Consider the following 14,757-nt stretch of genomic DNA (forward strand, 5'->3'; position numbering starts at 1 on the left):
ATCAATATTTACTGACCATGACTTTCTGTTCATAACCTCATTTATTCAGCATAGACCTGTGAAGTATGTTTTAGTTTTTTCCATGTTTCAAATGAGGAGGCAAAGACTCTGAGTGGTAAAGTTACTAGTCAAGGTCACACAGTCATTAAGTGACACTGCTGGGACCTAAACCTTGGCTGTCTGGCTCAGGCCCAGAGCTTTTGCCTTTGCTTTACCTGTGAGGGCTTCTTGGTCTTAATCTCATCATTCCAAGGGAGGAATGCACTCCTTTGCAACCCCCACCAGGGCTCACAGAGCTCACTGTTGATGGGTAGAAGTTCCTCCTTCATGCGAGGCATCTGGAAGGAAAGCACAGTCGAGGACAGGGCTTCTTTTTTTTTTTTTGAGATGGAATCTTGCTCTGTCGCCCACCCTGGAGTGCAGTGGTGCGATCTTGGTTCACTGCAAGTTCCGCCTCCCGGCTTCACTCCATTCTCCTGCCTCAGCCTCCCCAAAGTTTTCAATGAGGGCATTCAGGGAGTCTGTGCACTTGGATGGGAAGATGTACACCTTTATTTTCCTTTACTTTTTACTGGAATGTAGCAGCTCCTTTAATTCTGAACGTAGACAACAACCATTAGGAGTGTTAGCACCTGTGACTTTGTCACCCATAGAAATTGAAGAGATTTTTGTTTACATTCCCGTTGCTACCAATATCATGAAATATTGTTCATGTTCCTGACTACTTCAAGATTATGGTCATTTCTAGACTCGCTGCTAGATCCCATTATTTAATATAGTGATAAAGTATCACATATACCACTATATGCTAATGTCTTGTCTACTATTTTAATAACTCCAGCTAATAAAATGGACTTCCTTTGTAACTCTTAATATTTTTTTATTCTGAGAGGGATCCACAGCATCATCAGACCATCAAAGTAGTCCACCTCCTGGTCTAAAAAGTAGTAAGTCCAAAGCAAGATCTCAAAGAACCCATTGACCTAAGGTCAGACAGGTGGCCATTATTTTTCCAACAGAGTATGAACCAAAAGCTGAACCTGTTTTCTTCCACTCTTTTTCCCCAGCAGAGGTCCGGCCCAGTGGGAGACCCATCAATACTGCCCGGGAGCCACCGCTCACCCAAGCCTTGAGTATGTATGGTCCAGATCATTGGCTCAAGAAACTGGTGTTACTTTTTTCACAGAGTTAGCCAGAAAACATGAGTTGCTGAGAGTTGCTGAGTGCCTAGAGGAAGGCCATGAAAACTATCTATAGATCTGGATGGCTTTCCCTACCCACCTCCCCAGCCCAGGCAGACTTCAGAAGAAAGTGAGCCTGAAGGAAGCAGAAACTTCATCTGGAAGAAAGAGCTAGTGCCTTCCAACTGGAAGCTCTGGAACTGTTAATTACTACAGCCCCTCCTGGCATAGGACTGGCCAGTGTGTGGTCATACAAACACATCGACCCAGGTCATGCCTGGGGAGCTTCCTGGAAATGGTTACAGTTTAAAATAGGTCTGGGGTCTTTCCAAGTATCACATCCAGAACTGGACACAGACTGCAGATGTGGCCTGGCCAATGCCAGATTCTTAGAGACTATCACATCCTTTTATGAACCTTCTACTTTTATTTATAACATTAGCATGTATATTATGCAGGAAACGAGGCTAGATTTGCCATCAGAAACTCAATTTGAGTGCCATTTTGGTCACTGACCAGCTGTGTCCTTGGACAAGTGAGCTTCGCCTCTTAAGCGTCAGTAAAATAGAGATCATAATAATTGCCATAGAGAATGATTACAAGGATGAATGACAATTTTAGTAGCTATCACCGATTAAGCGCTTTTACACATGCAATATCATATAACATACAATTTACAACATTAGTCATTTAACCCCTACAATAACCCTGATAAGGTAGACGGGATGGCCACCATTTATAGGAATACAGGCATAGCCTTTACAGGGAGAAAGTGAAAGTTAAGCCTTTTGCACATGATCAGACAACTGATAAGTGACAGAGCTAAGATTAGACTCTGGGTCTGTCTGACTTCACTTGCCCATGTTCCGATTCACCATGCTATACTGACATGTCAGTTTTCTCTCTCTTCACCCCTCTTCCCTTTCTCCATCTTTTAAACACTTCTCCTTTTCTCCTCTTTTCTTCTTCCTTCTTCTCTCCCTCATTTTCTAGTTCCCTCTCTATATCTTTTTAAATAATTTAATTTTAATTGACAAATAATAAACATATATTTATAGGGTACAATGTGATATTATTCTATATATATACATTATGGAATAAATAAGCTAATTAACATACCTATCATCTCACTTAGTTATTTTTTTGTGATGAGAACATTTAAAATCTACTCTTTTGGCCGGGCGTGGTGGCTCACGCCTGTAATCCCAGCACTTTGGGAGGCCAAGGTGGGCAGATCACCTGAGGTCAGGAGTTTGAGACCAGCCTGACCAACATGTTGAAACCTCATCTCTACTAAAAATACAGAATTAACCTGGCATGGTGATGCATGCCTATAATCCCAGCTACTTGGGAGGCTAAGGCAGGAGAATTGCTTGAACCCAGGAGGCAGAGGTTACAGTGAGCTGAGATCACACCACTGCACTCCAACCTGGGCAACAAGAGCAAAACTCCATGTCAACAAAAAAGTCTACTCTTTCAGCAATTTTGAAATGTACAATCCATTCTTATTAACTATAGTCACCATGACATGCAGTAGATCACCAAAACTTATACCTCCAGTCTAATGGAACCTTTGTACCCTTTGACCATCTCCCCATCACCCTCCACTCTGCCCCAGCCTCTATAACCATCATTCTACTCTCTACTCCAATGAGTTCAACTTCTTTAGATTCCATATGTAAGTGAGATCATATGATATTTGTCTTTGTGTGCCTGGCTTATTCCACTTAACGTAAGGTCCTCCAGTTCGTACATGTTGCCGCAAATGAAAGAATTTCCTTCTTTTTAAAAGCTGTCTAGTATTCCATAGTGTATGTATATATACCCTTTTCTTTATTTGTTCATTCATTCACGGACACTTGGGTTGTTTCCCTATCTTGGCCATTGCGAATGATGCTGCAGTGAACATGGGAGTGGATATTTATTTCAATTCCCTCCACCCATCCACTCTGAGACACTAGAGGAGAAGAGGCCAGAGCGTTCCACCACCCTCCCCACGTTAGACGTTGGGGAAAGGAAACAATTCCAGTGAGTGGGCTGGGATCAGTCATCAGGTCACCCCAATTCTGGCAGCACACACAAAGTCCTCCTCACCTCTATTTCTCAATTCCTCTAGTTCCTGGTGATGTTTTTGCCAAGAATTCCCTGTGGAAAGGGGCCTATGAATACCAGGGGAAGAAGCAGCCAGCCATGCTCAGAGTGACTGGCTTCCAAGTTGCCAACAGCAAGGTCAATGCCACCATGATTGACCACAGCGGCGTGGAGCTGCACTTGGCTGGTAAGGAGCAGACCTCTCTATGGAAGCCAGGAGGATGGATGGGCACATACCCTTAGCAAGGATGAGCCTAATGGCATTGCATCATACTGTCATGCAAGGCTCAGACTTGTCTGGTAGTCAGGGAAGAGGAAATGTCTATTCATCTTTACATAATAAAGCACCATGGACTAAAGGGAAATGTTTAAATGGCAAATATTAATAACTTGAATATATAAAGAACTCCTACAAACAAAGGGAAAAGACTAATATCCCTAAACTGAACCAAAAATAGGGGCAGAGACTTCCCAGGAGCCAAAGTACAGTCAGTCAACAAACAAAGGAAAAAATATTTCTCAGCAATCATCAAAAAAAGTAAACACAAAACGTCATTTCCCACTTACACTATCAACTCAAGAGTGTCTTTAAATGATAACACTTAGTGCAGGTCGGTTTCAGCCATGAAGGCCAAATTCTAAAATGGTACAGTTCTGGGAAAACAATTTGGCAATTTGTGTCAAGATGCTTGAAAATGATTGGACCCATTAATTACATTTCTAACAATTTTTGTCATAAGAAGATATGGAGGGAGTCAAACATTTTTAAATAAAGGCTGTTCCCATTACAAGGCCATTTGTGGTATGTAAAAACTGGAACTAGAAAATTTCCCTAAAACAGAGAAATGGGTATTTTAATGATAGTATATCTACTAGATGAAATATTATGCCAGTGTTAAGGGAAATGCATTCATTATAATATATTTAAAATATGACTCCAGTTTTTTAAAGGAAAACATTACATTCATAAGAAAGAAAACTGGAATTATTTACAGTAACGTGGTTATTTCTTAGTGAGATCAGGAGAGATTATTTTTTCTTCATGCATCTCGGCATTTCCTAAAATTTTCCCAATTTTCAATCTTCCTATAATCAGAAAAAGTACCTTAGAAAACAGTGTTTGTTGAATACGTGGATAGATAAATCAATGTGTGAGTGAATTAACATGTTAATGCACAATCCCACATACAATCCTATCTACGCATTCATACGTGCACACACCTATGCAACTGCGGGATGACATTTGCTCATTTCACACATGATAGACACATTCACATGCTCCCATGGCCACGCCCTCATGAACTGTTGCACCCATTGAACTATCTGTACATCAGTGGACAGATTAAAACACACAAAATCATATTCTCACACATGCCTGTGTCAATAGGATCACAACCTCAACCCAGTAATCCAATTATTAACATACATATGCATATCTTAATAATTCTTGCATATAACCACATTCAGCCTACACAAACCCACACTCAACACTACACTTACAACCTAAAGGTATGTGGGGAATGTTTATATCAACATCTACACATGAAATTCCACCCAGAAACTTACACCCACCAACCCACAAATTTTAGTTTTGAAATTTTCCCAGATCTTTCGTGTGTAACCCCAGAACTTTATTTCCCAGGAACTTACAAGAAAGAAGATTTTCATCTCCTACTCCAGGTGTATCAGATTACAGGGCCGGTGGAGATCTTTGTGAATAAGTTCAGAGATGATCACTGGGCTTTAGATGGACACGTAAGTTCAGCAAACTCACCTCCTCCCCTGATTCCCAGATCACTGACAGGGAAGAGGAGGACAAAAGGGTGTGTGAACTCCTAGGATCAATCTGGAAACTTGGGAGGAGGTTTTCTGTGAGGCCCTGCCTAGGAGCAGCAAGAGGGTCCTCATCTGCTAATGAAACAGGCAAAGGAAAAGATTTTAAAAGCCAGAGAGTTGGAGTAAGTTCTGTTGTTTGAACAGAAAGCAGGGGATGAAGATCGGGGGCAGAGGGAATTCAGGCTAGTCGAAGGTATTGATGTGGTGGGTGGGAGCTGGAAGAAGGCAGTGAGTCTCACGTGACTACCTTGAACTTCTGCTCACACTTGAGGATGCAGATTGTCAGTGATTTAGCAGAGCTTTGAGAGACCAGGACATGGCAGAGGGATAGGACTTTCTTGCATTCCCTTGTGGAAAAGACATTCTATTCTAGGGCTTTCTTGAGGTGGAAGCTGGGTCTCCAGTGACACTTCTCTGGCCATACCTTCCTATGTCACACATAGTGGAGTTGAGCATAGCATCCCCTGCCACGTCCTCCATTTCTCTGTCTTGGATTGCTGGAGCTAGAAGAGAAAGCATAGAATGAAGTGAGAGGTCGTGGTAGAGCAGAATAGCAGAGAGCTAGGGAGTCACAGTGCATTCTCATGGACAGGACCAGCTGGTGGAGGGCTGTGGCAGCGTTGACTTTGCTTCATAAGCACATCAGGAGAACCAAGTGGCTTCTCCAGGGACTGGCACATACAGGTAGTTCCTTGGGAGGCCCAAGGGTATCTGTAGGTCCCCTTCGTAATCCAAGTATGAGCCAGCTTCAATCATCGTGGCCCAAAAGCTGTGCAGGAACAATAGACTCCACCATCCAGGAGGGTCAAAGCTGGGAGATGGAGCTAGGAGTGCAGGCCAGGGGAAGATGACGATCAGGCTCCAGAGGGCCAGGAACAGCTGGAGCTACTGCCTAGGACACCAAACAACCGTGGAGCCTTTCGATAGCCAGTGAGGCGTGTTTTGGGGGACAGTTGGGGAGGGCAGACAGAGAGGCTGCTTCTAGCCACGGAGTATAGGTTGGAAGTAGCCAGGAGCGCAGGCATCCTCACAGCATGCCCTCAGCTGCTGTGGCCCCAGACTGCACATTTGGGGATCTGCGTGTGTCACATGAGCATCAGTGGCAGGAGTTAGGTCCCCAGCTACGCCCCCTAAAAAATTAATAGCTCTTAGAACTGTGACGAACTCTCCAATACCTTTAATCTGCAAGGGACATTTTCACCATGGCTCTGTATGTTCCTAATGCTCCAAAAGGTGGTTTTTCATCACAGTAATAACAGCTACCATGCATCTAAGGCCTATAAATTAAGCATTCTGAAGTGTTTCATCTTTATTAACTCATTTCATCCTTACAGCCACCCTATGACATAGGTACTGTTACTATTCTCATTTTGCATATGAGAAGCTGAGGCACAGACAGATTAAGTGATTTGACCAGTAGAAAATAAAATCTTCCTCCTACCTCATACATGTAGCTGGTGCCCCTGCCCCACCCCGGGCTCCCTGGTCACGTCCACCCTTGCGTGGGTGTGGGCAGAGAACAAACCCTGTGTGTCGGAGCAGCAGGTCAGTGGGTGACTCTGACCTGCTGGGCAGCATGTACGATGAGAGAGGAGTTCTAGATCCTTCCAGCAGCCTCCCACTTGCTCTCTGTGCTCCCCTCCATCACAGGTCTCGTCAGAGTCCTCCGGAGGCACCTTCATCTACCAAGGCTCCGTCAAGGGCCAAGGCTTTGGGCAGTTCGGCTTTCAAAGACTGGGTAACTAGTGCTTGTCCCCCGGAAGCGTGGGCCCGGGTGGGTGGGAGAGAAACCGTGTGTGCCGCAGGCAGGTAGAGGACTGGGGAAGTTGAACAGTGTGAGGCGGGGGTGCTTGGCCTCTTTGGGATTAGGGACGCCTTTTGAGATTCTGACAAAAGCTATGGAATATCTCTCCAAAAGCAAACACATATGCATAACCCACTCAACCTTTGACAAAGTTTCCTGCTCAGACCTGGAGGGGAGAGCCCCCAACTCCAGGGACACTGGGTCTTAGATACAGCCCCCAGCCACACCCCCAGCCAGCCCTCAGGTGTCACCCCTGCCTCAATGAAGAGCAACATTGTGGAGTGTCTTAGGGCTCCCAGGGTGCCTTTACTGTGATGTCGTTTCTGCCCTAGCCCAGTCCTAGAAGGCTGGTTTTGTGCCCATTGTACAGATGAGAAAACTGAGAGTCAAGGCCACTTCCCTCCCTGGTCCTTCCGTGGCCTCTTTACCTAGCATGCTTCCTGTCATTCATGTCAAACATCCACACCTTGGAGCCTGGTCCTGGCCTAGAGCCTCCAGGTGCCCAGCCTCGGACTCTGGTAGCAGGAGGGGTCTGTTTTCTCAGAAGCAAGGGAGGGGGAAACAGGAGGCAGCCATGGGTACGTGAGAGCCTCCCTGTACCCCAGGCACTGACACCTCCCGTCCCCAGGGCCCCTGCCTGCCAAGGCAGTCCACTGCACGTCCTCTGGCTCCGAGCTCCGGAAAGCTTCTCCGGACTGAGCCACGGTCTGCCCCCGCCTCTCCCACTCACACTGCTCCTCCCCCGGAATTGCCCCAGCTCTGCCCTCATGAGCTGCATGGACTGAGACCACTGTCTTCCACACAGCACCCTTCACCTACTCCAAGATGACCAGGCATGCTGCAAATGTCTTAGAAAATCACAGTTTTTGTCCTGGCTCCACAGCAGACATCCTGTCCCCTCAGAGCTCCAGCCCCTCAATTAGCAGGGTGCCTAATGGGGGCCACAGTGTCTACTTGTGTTATTCTGAGCCTTCCCAGTCTGCAGGGGGAGGGCGAGGAAGGAGGATGCCTTCCAGAAGGAGGTGCCTCAGCTTCAACCAGAACAATTATGCCTTCATCTATCTTATATTTTGGTGTCCCTGTAAGGTTTCATCTGATAAAAGGCTGCTACAGCCAAAAGAACTTTAGAGATTTACTCTGCACCCTTGTAAGAGTTTCCGTTGAGCCATGGTTTCAGCCTCCTCTCTGAGTGGTCCTCTGGGTGCCATCTGAGCGGCACAAGGTAGATGCATGCAGGACCCTGCCCCCAAGGACTGAGTGCGCACGTGGAGGCAGGCGGGCGGCCCTGGGCACACCTGCCTCCCATGCTGAGCAGGAGTGAGGAGCACCCTGAGTGGCAGCCCTGCTCCCCAAGAGTGTGTAGTCAGGGAGGGCAGCCGACAGAGCCTCAAACTGTGTCTCTGTGACTTGATTTTTTTGCTTTGGGACTTTACAGACCTCAGGCTGCTGGAGTCAGACCCCGAGTCCATCGGTCGCCACTTTGCTTCCAACAGCAGCTCGGTGGCAGCCGCGATCCTGGTGCCTTTCATCGCCCTCATCATTGCGGGCTTCGTGCTCTATCTCTACAAGCACAGGTACCACACAGGAAGGAGGCAGGACGGGCATCAGGCGGGCCCTCCCTCTCTCCCTGGAGCCCCCCCCCCGCCACCGCACCACTGCACCAGACCCCTAAGCCTCTCTGTGTCACTCTTTTCATGCTGTGGTCACTTCCTCTTTTATTGCCAGGAGAAGACCCAAAGTTCCCTTCAATGGCTATGCTGGCCACGAGAACACCAATGTTCGGGCGACGTTTGAGAACCCAATGTACGACCGCAACATCCAGCCCACAGACATCATGGCCAGCGAGGCGGAGTTCACAGTCAGCACAGTGTGTACAGCGGTATAGCCACCCAGCCTGGCTGCCACCACCGCCACCGAGAGCCCCGCCTCCAGCAGCCGGTGAGCAAGGGTGTGGGAGGAAGACAGGTCATGACAGGCACAGACAGGGACCTGTGCATGCCAGGGGCTCCACCCAACGGAGTCGCACACGCCACACAGACACACCCAGTGAGAGGAGAGCTGTGCACTGAGCATCATTGTGTATCAGGCACTGAACCAGGCCCTTTGTGGATCTAACATATTGAATCCCTGCACCCCCTGTGAGGTAGAGGCTACTGGGAGCCCCATTACAGATGAGAAACCTGAGCTGCAGAGAAATTAACTTGAGCAAGATCACACAGCTCAGAAGGGGTGGGTTCAAAATCCCATCGCAGGCTGGCTGGCTGCAGAAACTGTGCTCCCCGCCCCTGGACTTGGCAGAACATCGACGTGGATTAGTCTGTTTCTCTCCAGAGAAACAGAACCAACGGGATATATACATCCTCTGGGTCGAAGTCAAGCCCTGGAGATCTGTAGAGCTATACAGAGATGCACATATATGTGTGTATATAGGTATATTGTGTATATATATACTTTCATACACTATAAATGCAATACATATACCTATACATCTCTGTATCAATGTATATCCATACCTATCCATCTATATATAGATATGCATCTTCATAGTTATATGTGTATGTTATATAGAGATAGAAATATAAATAAATATATATATTTAGAGAGAGAGACTCATCTAAGGAACTGGCTGGCAAGGTGGAAATCTACAGGGCAGGCCAGCAGGCTAGAAATTCCAGCAGGAGTTGATGCTGTCATCTTGAGTCCGAAGGCAGTCAGAGAGGGAATTCCTTCCTCCTCGGAGCACCTCAGTCTTTTTCTTAAGGCCTTCAGCTGATTGAATGAGGCCCACACACATTGTGGAGACTCAAAGTCTACTGATTTCAATGTTAATCATATCTGAAAAGATACCTTCACAGCAATATCCAGATTGGTGTTTGACCCGTCAACTGAGCACCAGAGCCTAGGCAGGTTGACTTACAAAATTCCCCATCACATTGAGCACAACAGAGGGGAGGAGCCCCCCAAGATATGGACAGAGGGGCAGACAGACCTGCATGTGTACACGGTCATGCACACACACACGCACATACGCACACACGCACGCAGGCATGCATCTGACAGGTCCACTGGGAAGGAACTGATGAATCTAAAAGGCACTGCCTCTTCCTCACTGTGTCCTCCTTCGATGACACCCTCACCTCTGGGACCTGGGACCCTTCAGGAGTTGCCCCTACACGATGTCCAAGCCTCTCCCCTCTGAGAACTGTCCTCCCACACATCCTGCTTTCTGGGGATAGGCAGATGCCCTCTCTCAGGTCTTGGGCTAAAGGGCTCTGGGGAGAAGAGTCACAGAGCCAGCCAGGTAGGGATTTCCAGTGAGGGCAGTGGAAAATCCACCAAGTGGGCCACCAGCCAAACCCAGGGCTAGTGCCGTGCTCCTTCTCCACACTCCTGTGCACGGCAGCTCACGTGGTGGATATTCCCAGCCACACACAAATGGCAGTGCAGCGAGGAAACAGGTTTGTATGAGGGGGCCTGAGAAGGCCACCAACGGGGATGTTAGGGACGGTTCCTGCCGAGGGGGTTACAAGAGCAGCGAAGGTCATTATCACTGCCCAGCCCCTGACGTGCTTTACTCCCTTTCCACCTCACAACTCCAGGAGGATTTCACAGCCTCAGCCTGAGTCCCAGATGGTGAGCGAGTCAGGGATGCAGCAGATGCAGCTCCTGAATACAAACAATTTATGGAAAGAGCTCTTCCCCATCTTTTTACGTCTCTCCAAAACAAACATTTAGATAAGGGTTCCCCCTTATTCCAGTGGGATTGTTTTAGCCTGCCAAAATTACTCCTCAAGTTTCATCTGTGTGCCCAATCTTCACTTTTTCCTACTCAGAACTCTTATCAACAGAAGGCAAAAGAGAAAAAGAAAAATCCCCTCTGACGATGTAAATCGGGGCTTGGAGATGATCAGTGACGAATCTGATTCACTGCATGAATTATTGAACAGTGTAGGAAAGAAACAAGAATGCCCCCTGACCTCCGCACACGCACTCTTGCTCCACACTTGGGCTCTGCTGGGTTCCAGGTGCTGGTGTGCGCCATGCTGTCACCTCCAGGTCGGCTCCACATCTGGGCAGCCCTCAGCATTGGCCCCTTGCCAGCAGGCTCCAAACCCACTGCCCAGCCCAGCGGTCTCCAGCACAGCCCCTCTGACCACTTCTGCCCACAGCTGGAGCACAAAGAAAGCAAGAGCCACCCTGAACAGACACCCACATATTTCAAATGAGTGACTAGATGGTAACTTTTTTAAAATAATGCCAAGGAGAAAAGCAGAAATTAAAATAAACACCGTACTAGGGAAGCAACGAGGCCTGTGCAGCCAGCGAGTAACAGGGCAGAGGAACAGGGCTGTGTGATGATGTGTGCCGACCCTTCCTCCATTAAAAACAAGTATTAAAAATGAGATTTCACAACTGTGTCACTACAAAAATGAATATAATCCAGCCTGGATTCTTTATTACCGATCCATTATTATCCTAGTCATTTTTTTTCATCTGATTTTGAAAGGAACTAAAATTAGAATGTTTTCCTGGGCTCCTAAAAGTATGGTGGCCCCCAAGCACCAGGCCTCCAGGTCTAATGGCGAAGTTGGCCCTGCAAGGGAAAAAGACAGAAAAATTCATATTGTGCTGCACGCATTCCCTACCTACCCCCATCCCCAACCTGGGAAGATGAAAATCAAAGTGAAGATCGAGGTGATTCATCTCTTTCCCGCTTGTTCCTTCTTTGCTTTGCTGCTTTGCTTTTCTTCCTCTGCTCCCGGCCCCTCCCCTCCCACTGCCTCTTTTTCCTTTGCAAACCCAGGTGTGATCTGTTTGTTCCCAGTTCCCCAGGGGGCAGGAAGTAGGCTCCCCTGAGCACAGTGCCCAGTGCCCATCTTCGTTCGTCTCTCTGCCTGTGTCTGCTACTGCTGGGACTCGGACCCTCGCCCTGCCGCCATCTATGCCCGTCACCCTGGAGAGGACTCCTGCCGTGTCCTGAAAAGGCAGAAAAGGAAGAGGGGTTGCAGATGGAGGAAGAAAGTTTATGGATTTAAAATAGCAAAGCAACTTGTGGATGTGTGTGTGTGTGTGTGTGTATGGGCCTGACTACATACACACACACACCCCGCTCCTCCATTCACGTCCTCCGGAAGAGACCATAAAGGCTTCAAAAATAGAAGTGCTCATGAAGGATGCTTCATGCCCTGTTCCCCGCACACAGAGAAGAGATGAAGACGGGGAGGTACGGTCAGCTTTCAAACCAATATGCCCCCCGCCCATCCCATGTGTGAGGACACGGTGACTCAGTGACTGTAAGAGTAGGACACATCCCATGGTGTGGTCAGCGTGCAGAAACCAGCTGTCTGCTGATGGACGGCCCCAACTGCACAGCGGCAGCAAGGATTACCCCAAGGGCAGGAAAAAAGTCTTTGGAAATAGATTGAAAATCAGTTTATTTTTTTCAAACACAATTTTATTGAGTTCTAAACCCAGTGGATTAAAAAGTCGTTTGGGTCCTGGGAGGCACTGGGAAAGAAGGGAGAACCAGGGAGGATAGGGCAAGAGTCTGGCTGGGAGCCCAAGGTCAAGTCTGGCTGTCAACTGAGAAAGAGAAGAGAAGACAAGTCTGCGGCCCAGAGAGGATGCCAGGTCTGCGGGCAGCAGCAGGGTTCTTGAGAGAACAGGGGAGCAAGCCTGCCCTGGTACCCAAAAAACAATAGCTATCAGGTACTGGGTTTATTTTCTGTGCCTGACACTTTACCTATGGTATTTCTAGTCTGCACAATAACACCAAAACGTAGGATTTATTATTTCCCTTTGACAGATGAGAAAACAGAAGCCTGGAAAGGTAAAGACATGTGGGCCACAGAGTTAGGAAGTGTGGAGTCAGAATGCAAACCCAGATCAGTCCGCCCCAAAGTCCACTACACCAGCTGCCAGAAACCCCGGTCTAGAAGGGGCAGCTAAGAAGGGAGGAGCCGATGAATCTCTGCGGTAGCACTGTGGCCAGGTCTGGAAAGCCAGACAAGACACCTGTGTGTCCTATCTGGGTTCTGCTGTCTCTGCGTAGGCAGCCTCGGGGCAAGGACTCAGCTCCCCAGGCCTCCTGCGGTTGGTGCTGGCTCCTTGGCTCCCAGCAGCCGCTGACCATAGCCAGTAAAAGTCCTGGCAGGTCCTGAATCAAAACAACGGAGTGGCTGAAAGTCACACTCTCCAGCTCCTTGCAAGTGGGTTTGATTTATTTTCACAGCTATATTATGCTTGGGTCATTCATGAATTCCATAAGCATTGTTGGGAAGTTCAAGAGTTTAGGAATCAAAGTATAGCATTTAGAGCCACTTTCTCTGTCCTCAGGAAGGCCCCCACAAGCTTAAGCCTCTGTACCTGTGTGACATGCTGGCCTCAGAGGGTCATATCCCATATTGAAATAACAAATAGAAATGTGCAGGAGCGGAGGGACAGCGACACCTGGTTCTTAAGCAAATTCTAGGTTGGAACAATTAGAAGATCTGACTGACGTTAAGAGTAAAGTGAGAGGCGTCCGTTTCCAGCAGCCACAATGGAGGCTGACAGAGGCAGGAGCCTACCCCTGGCCGCACCACCTCTGGGACACGGCACCCTGGGCTTGGAGGGAGACGGCCAATCCAGACACACTCACACTCTCATCTCTTTCCTTGGCTGGAAACAAGTGCAGGAAGCTCCCCTCCTGATTTCTTACACTCCCTTCCCCCCGACGCTCCTCTCCTTTGACTACTCCCTTCCCCCTTCTTATGCCCCTCTCAGACCACCCAGCGGACGCCTCTTCCCGCCCCCCCATTCCTCCCCTGCGTCTCCTTGTAAAGTTCCATGAGATGCTCGAGGAGCACCTGCTGGTGGGGCACCCAGCACTCTGCTGGGCATCACCCTCCACACCCCTGGCATTTCTCTCCACCTCCAGAGGCTTGGAAAGGAACAGGGCAGGTGAGGCCCTTCACCCACCATCTACGCCATATACCCATCACCATCCCGTGAGGAAAAAAAAAAAAAAGTAAAACAAAAACAAAAAAAATCTTTTGTACAGAGATATATTTTTATTATACAAAGTTTGTACAGTACCAAAAAAGAAAAAAAAAAGGTGTAAATTTTTTTTCATTATTGTAGGTAAACGGTAGTGGAAGCCTTTTTTGTAAATGTAATAAAATGTATAAATATGGTTTTCAGAAAACATCCAGTGCTGTAAATATGTAATCTACACACCTTCTTGGCTTGTCTGCAGTATATACATTTAATTTATCTGTCTCTGTATATGAGGCTTCCCCCTGGGGTCCTGCATTATGGTACTTTCCTGAATTTGAAAGCAATTTTAAATTTTTTGAATTCAAATAAAATATAAATTTTTGCATTGGTTTTCTTACATTTTTATGGCCTCTTTCATGACTAGGGGCAAGTGTTTGTTGGGAAAGGGGACGAAAGACATATTTTAGCCTACAATCCAAGGTAGAAATATGGGAGTCCATTTCTTAACTGCAGTGTGTTAACACTGCTACGTGTTGGAAACTCCGAGCAAAAATGATAGTGCATACCCCACATACAAAAGTTAACTCAAAATGGATCAAAGACCTAAACATAAGACCTAGAATTATAAAATGCTTACAAGAAAACGTAGGTGGAAAGCTTCATGACATTAGATTTGGCAGTGATCTCCTGCATATGACATCAAAAGTATAGGCAACAAAAGAAAAAACAGATAGGGGGTGGAGCAAGATGGCCAAATAGGAACAGCTCCAGTCTCCAACTCCCAGCGCGAGCGACATAGAAGACCAGTGATTTCTGCATTTTCAACTGAGGTACTGGGTTCATCTCACTGGGGAGTGCCGGACGATC

At 47.4% G+C, this 14,757-nt stretch overlaps 1 protein-coding gene and 1 pseudogene across 1 annotated transcript in view; both read left to right on the forward strand.

The window, feature by feature from the left end:
* Nucleotides 1–11,932, forward strand: part of CSMD2 (CUB and Sushi multiple domains 2) — a 432,839-nt gene extending 420,907 nt beyond the window's left edge. Inside the window, exons 63-69 of the mRNA XM_011972538.1 lie at nt 1,071–1,133; nt 3,298–3,459; nt 4,915–5,027; nt 6,759–6,846; nt 8,348–8,486; nt 8,638–8,850; nt 11,738–11,932. Of these exons, the coding sequence (XP_011827928.1) occupies nt 1,071–1,133; nt 3,298–3,459; nt 4,915–5,027; nt 6,759–6,846; nt 8,348–8,486; nt 8,638–8,797 (725 nt within the window). The 3' untranslated portion in view covers nt 8,798–8,850; nt 11,738–11,932. The remainder of the gene's footprint in view (nt 1–1,070; nt 1,134–3,297; nt 3,460–4,914; nt 5,028–6,758; nt 6,847–8,347; nt 8,487–8,637; nt 8,851–11,737) is intronic.
* A 943-nt stretch (nt 11,933–12,875) lies between these two features.
* LOC105533931 overlaps nt 12,876–14,757 on the forward strand; it is a 9,798-nt pseudogene continuing 7,916 nt past the window's right edge.

The sequence above is a fragment of the Mandrillus leucophaeus genome, unplaced genomic scaffold, assembly GCF_000951045.1.
Source record: "Mandrillus leucophaeus isolate KB7577 unplaced genomic scaffold, Mleu.le_1.0 Scaffold1297, whole genome shotgun sequence".
Taxonomy (NCBI): domain Eukaryota; kingdom Metazoa; phylum Chordata; class Mammalia; order Primates; family Cercopithecidae; genus Mandrillus; species Mandrillus leucophaeus.